The 8,668-nt window shown below is 35.5% G+C and overlaps 1 protein-coding gene across 1 annotated transcript in view; it reads right to left on the bottom strand.

The window, feature by feature from the left end:
* Nucleotides 1-2,158: 2,158 nt before the first annotated feature.
* Nucleotides 2,159-8,668, bottom strand: part of ZNF407 (zinc finger protein 407) — a 10,767-nt gene continuing 4,257 nt past the window's right edge. Inside the window, exons 1-2 of the mRNA XM_010156407.1 lie at nucleotides 8,119-8,668; nucleotides 2,159-2,277 (exon numbers count right to left, since the gene is read on the bottom strand). The exon at nucleotides 8,119-8,668 is cut by the window's right edge and continues 4,257 nt beyond it. Coding sequence (XP_010154709.1) covers nucleotides 2,159-2,277; nucleotides 8,119-8,668 — 669 coding nt within the window. The remainder of the gene's footprint in view (nucleotides 2,278-8,118) is intronic.

Here is an 8,668-nt window from a genome sequence, read left to right as displayed (position 1 = left end):
CTTTTTTCTCTTCTTCCATATTTAAGGATGGCATATTCATTATTTGGACTACAGTGCAAACTGCTCCGGTCATTCCTCCTTCTTCCAATCCTGCTCAATTCTTCAGGACTGTTAGCTACAGTACAAAAATGTCTTTTCCAATTAAATCAGTGTTAATGTATAGTTCTTAAAATAGATTTTTGGTGCATATTAAGTGACGTGATGATTATTGAAACAGGTGTATGAATCGGATTTTTGTGAGCACGAGGTATTGTGGTATATGTCTCTTCAGCTGGTTGTTCTCCATAACTAAATAGCACAGTTTCATGTTGTCGATGAAAATTAGCCATGCAATACTACAAAAAAATGGAAAATTAGTATCTGCTTGGCTACCAGGTATGACACGTCAGCAACATACAGTAAGCAATCAGCTTAGCAAAGTGACTAACAGTCACGTCCGCAGTTTAAATCACTCATACGTGTTTTGTTCTCTCTCTTGCATAAACGTTGTGAATTGCAACCCAGCGTTGTGCAATTTCTGAGACAGATTTTAAGAACACATCAGTCCTGAAGTGAAGGAATGAGTTTTTGAAAAAAATCAGGTACTGTGCAAAATCCTAATAATTTTAATTCTCTTTTTATAAAAGACATATTATTAGCTATTTCGAGATTTTTGGGGTTTACTTTTCCTCTGACAATAAATAAATAATAAATAAATAATAAGATGATGCTTCAGTTTAAGTTAAAAGGGAATTGAATAAAGAACCATTGTCAAGTTTGATGACAACTTTTAAACAACAGAGCTTAGACTTAGCTGAACAGTTTTATGGTTCTGTAGTTTTTAACTATCTTCCATGCCAAATTCTTGCCCATTCATATAGCAGAGAGAGTAGATAAGATTTTTCAAACAATATAAAATAGCCTTCCACGCATAATGTTCATTTTAAACCTGCTGCAAAATAAAAAGTAGCACAAGTTACTCTACTACTGATATTCAGTGGACTTAAGAATTAGGCTCATATATTTTTATTTCTTCTTTAAAGAAGTCAGCAATTAATTTTCTTAAGTGAGTAAAAACACCCAAAGTATCTCATAATGCTGCATGCAAAATTATCTGAAAAACAGAGATGAATCAGTGAAAATCACTCAGCTGCATCTTCAGCTGAAGATCCACTTGTCCTTTAAAATGTGTAACTCACTTTGTCCTGCAGTACATCGGCATACTAAGGCTAAAAAAAAACCCCTCCTGCTGAGTATTATCCCCAGCATCACACCACACCATTCATGTGTGCACTGCTGTGCTGTTCTACACGTTAGCCCTAAGACTGCTACAGCAGGTTACATAGGTTTGTGTAAAATGTTTTTATATGACGCATATATTAGTTAATTTCTCCAGCATAATAACATTAAAATATATTTTTTAATCAGAACTAGGGTATTAAAATCCAACTTTGAATGTCCTATGATGTACCATATATGCCATGGCATTTTAAAACCTTTTAAACATTTCTGCTAAATTAATTAGTTTTGCATTAAGGAGTCTCAATGCCTCCTATTAAATGCAACACATTTGAAGGACAATTAAACATTATGAACGATCCTTCTGAGGAAATAACGATTAAGTAAAAAAGAAAAACAAGATTTTTGGGTAACAAACAAGAACACAAGCATACATAAGAGACTTCAGTTTATTTTAAAAGTCTTATGCCTGCAATATTTTAGATCTGTTTGTTTGAAAAATCAGTCTTCTGTTTTGTTTTCATAAAGAATGAAAACCCTAATGGAGTCCAGAAATCTGTTAATGGTACTAAAATTATAACAGTATAGCAAAAGAAAAAACCCCACACAGTAAAGTCTGTATTATATATTTTTTATGTCTTTAAATGGAATTTACAGTTCTCCCTGGCAATGTGAATGAACATCCTATAATTTAGTCAATTTACAGATTACAGGTTCAAATTGACCTTGTAGCCCATAAAATTGCTCATCTTCAGTGCAGGATTAGAAGTGGGAAAAGAATGTCATAACTGTATTTAAGGAATTTACCATAACAATGGAAAGGAGGATATGCATGCATAATTTTAGCCACTCTTGCTCACATCACAGTTTTCAGTTCTGAAACAATGCATATCCTGCACTCTTCTCCTGTTTAACCATGGTGGAGACTGTTTCAATTTACTCACCCACAGACATGACACTTGTATTCCCTCATCCCAAGGTGCCTCTTGACATGGTTTCTGGCATCTCCGAGCTGAGCTGTTGCAAAGTGGCATATCTTGCACTTGAATGGCTTTGATCCTAAGTAAAATTTAGCATAAGATATGAGTTGAATTAGAATAATATATCACCCATGGTTAAAGAAATAAAAAATCCTGGGAAAAAATAACCTTTAAAAAAGCCTATCCCACATTTAACCTGTTTGAGATTTTTGCCTAGCACAAAAAAATACATAAATTTATAACTCCCAGGACACAGATGGTACATACCATACATTACTCATGAAAGTCTCCTGCAGTTCAAAATCATGGAAACTACTCTCAACTTTTAATAATAATTTACTTTTTTTTAATGATTATTATCTAAAAAAAAAACCCTGAAAGTATTAAAATGAGAAGACAATGTAGTAGGTAGAGAACATTTCAACAAGACAGCAAAGTTGTTCTACACCTTTCCCCATTTCCAGATGGTGAAACTCAGGTAAAGGTCTTAAAGTGGTTAATGTTGGTGTAAACCACAAAATGTGCTTGTTTTTTAAGCAAATATATTTAAAGTAAAGCAATTTTACAAGTCCTCCAACTTTGAACAGATTCCACACTAGCACTGGTATTCCAGATTTGTTCTGTCACACAGAGAAAATGATTCATCACCTAGCTATTGTAATGACATGCAATGTATGAATATACAGTGGATAAAATATTATGCCTTTATGACTGTTTTATGGTCAAGAATTTATGATTATTCTGCAAACCAGAAGTATTGACATTTTGGCTATTATTTATTTCAAGAACAAACTTTAATATTAAATGCCTACTGCAGACCAAAGAACTCTGAAATTATTTCTCCGAGGAAGAAGTAGCAGCCTACTATTTCTTGTATCACATCAGTTCAGCAAAAAGTCAAATTATTTGTCGATCTTAATTAACAGTGCTCCTCTCTTGAGGATGGAAAAACTATTTTTTTTTACTGAAATACTTAAATTGGCACATGCCATCCCCCATGTTATCATGCAGCAATACCATTCTAAAGCATGCTGTAGCACTTTCCAATTTTCTGACTGCTAAATCCTTTCATCAATAAATCAAAATCATACAATTGCAGTTAAAAGTAAGTACAATATGGTCACAGAGTCTCCATATTATGTTTAGTATATGTTTTGTGAAGTACTTCTTTCAATACGGTTAAGTATAATATGAAATATGTGATCTTTAATAAATATACATAAAGAGTGCTGATAAGAAAAATGTTGCACTGTATCATACTTGATCAATGAACCTTTTTGCTTTGCCCTTGAAGTCAGAATACCCTCCAAGAACCCGTTGGTGAAATTGAGGATCTTTGTAGAAAATTTTAGAGTCTTAAATTTCAATTTAATTCCCAAAAGCTGACGAAAAATGAAGCATTTAATTTTAATCTTCTAACTGAAATAAAAAAGTCAACAGTACTAAGCACGGGCAGACAAGGTTGAATATTTCACAGTTCAATGACAATGAAACCAGATCTCTTAATACTTCCATTTCTACTGTTGGAAGTAGATGTAAAATATATTTAGCACCTGAATGGTTATATCTAGTCAGCTTTATATGTTTAAATGTCAAAAGCAGGTTGAGACTGCAGCTAACAGCAATCACATCCTATCAATCACTCTGAAAAACCCCAGTTTATTTAAATGATCCTGATAAAACTAAATTAATCATTAATTTGGTGACATTTCAAATCAACACTGCATTCTATAAAGAGGCCCATGCAAATAAAAAAGCCTATCTTCGCATTAAATAAAAGAGTATTAAAAGTTGATGTTTTAACTTACGATCTCAAAGACTAATTGCACAATTAATAACATCAAGGCCACAGTTGGAGAAGATTTTTTTTAATCTATTGGTGTTTATACTGCTCTTTTTTTTGTCACAGAATTCAAATACCATGTGGATTCAATCCTATGTTCACTTAGTTTCTCTCCTACTGATTAAATTGTAAATTCGTTCCTCGTTCTGTTACTGCAGGTGTCCCGCAGGGTTTCCATACAAGACCTTTGCTGTTTTCCATTTACATGACTCCTTTGTGAAAAACTCGAGTTCAGACCAATCGGAGCTCCAGTGTGCTGGCAATACAGAAATGTATTATTCTGTTGACTGCTCTCATCCAAAAATCACTGAGGCCTTGAGGTTTTTTTTTTTTATTTCTCAGGTCCAGAGCTGAATATCTGTTAACATCTCCATTTAAACTCCATGAAAATGCAAGTGTTGGCAGGTTCCAGTCAGGACTTATCACAAAAGCAGCGCATCTCCATTTTAGGTTGCTAGTGCCAAATCTATTCCAGTATGTTCTTGGATGGAACAACCCAAAATTTTATACTTAAGATGAAGACATTAGACTAAGACTTAAACTAATAAGGCAAAAAAAAAAAAAAAATCTGTATTTACCATAAGGCTATCTGAAACAATGTTGAAGCAACTAACCGTTTCTTAGCCATCCTTATATTACCACAAACTTTAATAATTCTCATATGCTGTGTTAAATGTGATACTATTGGATTCACACTTGGCTTTCAGTTCACAGAAAAATGAGAAAAATACTTTCAATATAGCATCTTTCCAACCAAACTACTTAAAAAAAAGCCACAGAATTACTTTAGCCACAAGTTATGGCATGGAAACAAAGTGTACATTTTCTGATGGTAGCAGTAAACAATAAAGCTCTTGACAGCAGAATCAGGGGGGGAGCAAAAAAACCCAACCAACCAAAGAAACAAACAAAAAAAATACCCCACCAAATTGAAAATAGACTAAACTTTCTCCTGTTTTACAAAAATGACTGGAGTTCATAGTCCTTCTTTCACATTAAGACGATAAAAACCCAACACACTAAGAAAAATGCACTGCCTGAGCTTCAGGCCTGCCAAAGGCAACATGACCTGCGCCTGCGGGCATAGCTGGGCCCCCAGCTCAGGCTCAGTGCAAAGTGAGCAGAGCTGCATGAAACAATACCACTTCCTCCTGTGCTTAGGGCATGGGGAGTAAGATACGACACGTAAACATTGATCAAACCTTCCATTAACTGAGAATCTGATGGGAAAAGAAACAAAGATGATGTGGTTGCAGGTGATTTTTCCTCAGATGTTGATTGTTAATTAAGTTTATGGGACCTGCATCAATTGCGAACTAAAAAGTCCTCCACCTCTACTACTCCTTTTATTTTTCTTTATACTTCCTCATTTTCACTTGTCAACATGTGATGGACTTACTTGTTATCTCCTCTCTAGCAAAGCTTCCCTTTCATTTGCAATGTGAAAATCTTCTACATTATTTAACGGCATTTTGAAACATTATTTTTCTATTAATGGAAATCATTAGTTGTATCTTTCTACAACTTTCCCTTTCCTTCCCCCCCACCCCAAACCATCGCCAATACTCAATTAAAAAAAAAGGCGAGGAGTTGGATGTGGTTACACAGCTATACATATATAAACATATATATGCACATCTGGATGCTGAAGAAAGATTTCTTCAAAAAGCACATAATCGGAACGATAAATGGGAAAGCGTGCCGCCCTGCTCCTATTACGTATCTGGTGCTACCCTGGAACAGATGGGAAGCTAGGAATACGGTACTTGGCCTCACCAATGTTACAAGCCAGGGTACATACAGTTGGCGGAGTAGGTCAGTTCCCTCTGCCACCAGTCCCAACAACCCAAAAATACTTTGTTTCACATTCAACTGCATCCATTGTGACACAGATTAGAAGAAAAGGTTCTAGAAGACACACACATAAATACAAAAATCACAAATCCAAAAATACAGATTGGAAGAGAAAGCCTTCTTCCCATTAAGTATTAATAAAAGTCTCCGCATTACTATTTATGTGAATAAGCAAAGCATAAGTAAAGCATTTCATTTAAAGGTGCCGTGAGGAAGAGGGCAGATAAAACTCTGTTTGTAACCCTTCTATACCCCCTCCGCAAGCACCACCGACAAATGATTTGCAAAATGAAATGTATTCTTGCACTGCTTTGCGTATTTAGGGCCATGCAAAAGCACAATAAAAATACACTTCATGATAAGACCTACACACAAGATGTTAAAAAGTACACTAACTTTTACTAAATGTTACAATCAATGATGTAACTTATGTAAGTAGGGTTGCTTTGTCATATATTGATAGTTACCTCACTTTCACATCCACATTAACTTGATTTTAAATGCAATTAATACATATAGTCAAGGAAGACTAATGGACTACATTCTGCACTTAACCTGGTGGACATTTTCAAATGGCACAAGTGACCAGTGCAAACCTATTTTGCATTGTAAACGACTAAATAAATCTTAATGGATTAAGAATGATCAGCTATCAACACACAAGGGAAATTAAGTGCTGAAATGCCTACATTGATTATTTTAAATTATTAGCCTTACTCTGTTCTTGAATTTGTATGCTTTTAGTGAGCTTTAACACATTTACAAGACTTATTGACTATAATTACAAGAGAATTCAAGTAATGGACACATCAATTATAAGCAACATGTCTTGACCAGACAGTTGCATAAAGAATTCTAAAGAGAGCTCCATTAGCATCCTCCCCCTTAGTTTTATTCAGTTTTATCTGCCGTAAGAGGGCATATTAAGGGCTTATACAGCTGTTCTGACCATGTGAACACAAGCGTCCCTCTAAAGACTTAGCGCTGCATTCCAAGTCGGATATTAGCTGAAGCAATACAGATAACTACGTTATTGACAGGACAGAAGTAATGCTGGAAGTATTAAGCCCGTGAGTTATTGGTGTACATGAATACGGCAGTTATAGTAAAATACTTTGAAAGGTTTGAAATACAATGTCTGTGCTCCCCAAGATTAATTTTAAACTTTGTTGTCCAGTCACGCCCTTGCCTTTTCATAAAAAACCTTACAAAACTATTTTCGGATTATGCCAGGAATTACCATTCTTTTATGGTTCCTTTTTCTTACCTTTTTGTTCTCTTCCTTGTAACCATGCACTAGGTTTCAAATACTGCATGAATTTAAACTATAGCTTCCATAATAAGCCATTATTTAAAAGTACAGTAAAATAAACCTTACAGTTTTAATGAAAATATGTTCATTGAAATGTGAATTTATTATTCAAATCCACTCATAAATTCAACCATGGAGACACCACTTGTCTAAGCAGAGCTCAGTGATTTAGAAAAGCTGTCTATTTAAAATAAAGAATGTATGGCAGGTTTATAGAAACATCGCAGTGAATTTTTACATAAATTTAGAACTGCAGCTTATGCATTTTTCTACAAAAATGTTTTTAAATTTTCCACTTAAAATTAAACATAAAAATGAATTGAAAGTGTGATCAGCACAGAAACTAAATCAGATGCTACATCCCTGTGCATCACACGAGCCTTACACGCTACTTTCCAAAAACGCTGACCAGTTCCAATTCCCATAATTTATTTCTGTGAAAACCTCTTGATGTTTCTTATTTGTATTTATTTAGGACTGATGTACTGTCAAATGTGTATCCTGAAGCATTATGTAATGCTGAAAGTGTAACTGAACTGCAATGAAATAAACAATTTGGGTATTAAACGACTTCAAGGAAAGGGAAGTTAGAGAGAAAAGATAATTGTTCTTTCAAGCCACCACTGCTTCATTATATGAATTTAAGAACCAAATAATAGCTACAATTTAGATTAAAGAGAAGGAAATCGCTCTATGTGAAACAAAAAGCAGAAGGGTGTTCCTACATTCTCCGCCTTTTGATCACCGTATTTTCATACCCCTTTAGGTAATTTTGCATTTCACCGGGGGCTCATCAGGCGATATGAATGCCAGTTCATAAGGAATGTTAAAGAGATTAACAAGCAGAAAAAGACCAATGGTATAATTCACTGTTTGAAAAGAGACCACTTGCAAAGAGAGCATTTCCATACCTGTATGGGTACGGATGTGAGCTAGGAAGGCCATGGAATTGCTACTTCTACACATCTTCCCACAGTACTTGCAGACATTGCCTTGGTTCTCTTCCCTCTCCCTGTTTATTTGCTCAGTATCTTCCACAATGTATTTATTCACTTCCCGCAACAGCTCTTCGTGTTGCTCTTTGATGTGGAGAAACAAGCTCTGCTCCGAATCGAAGGGCTCCGTGCACTTCACACACTTAAAGGTAGCGCCTCCTTCGGGCAGCTCCTCCACGCTTGCCTGCTCGTTCCGCATGTGCCCGGCACTGGCCAAGTGCTGGTGAAGGTTGCTCTCTGTGTAAAATGATTTTCCACAGAGTAAACAATGAAAATGTTTTTCCTTTGAAGGATGCTTCATGGCTATGTGAACATTTAGTCCGCTCAAACCATCTGCTAGGAAACCACAGTCATCGCAGCGAATACGTGTCGATTCCCCAAGGGAAATTCCTTCTGGCTTTTTCTTTTTCCCACCACTTGAAGGGTCTGCTTTCACTGTGGGCTCACCAGCTTTCAGTCCGCCTGA

This window comes from Eurypyga helias, unplaced genomic scaffold (assembly GCF_000690775.1).
Source record: "Eurypyga helias isolate BGI_N326 unplaced genomic scaffold, ASM69077v1 scaffold46437, whole genome shotgun sequence".
NCBI lineage: Eukaryota > Metazoa > Chordata > Aves > Eurypygiformes > Eurypygidae > Eurypyga > Eurypyga helias.
Note: the sequence above shows the minus strand (reverse complement) of the source record. Positions and strands in the feature narration are given on the sequence as shown.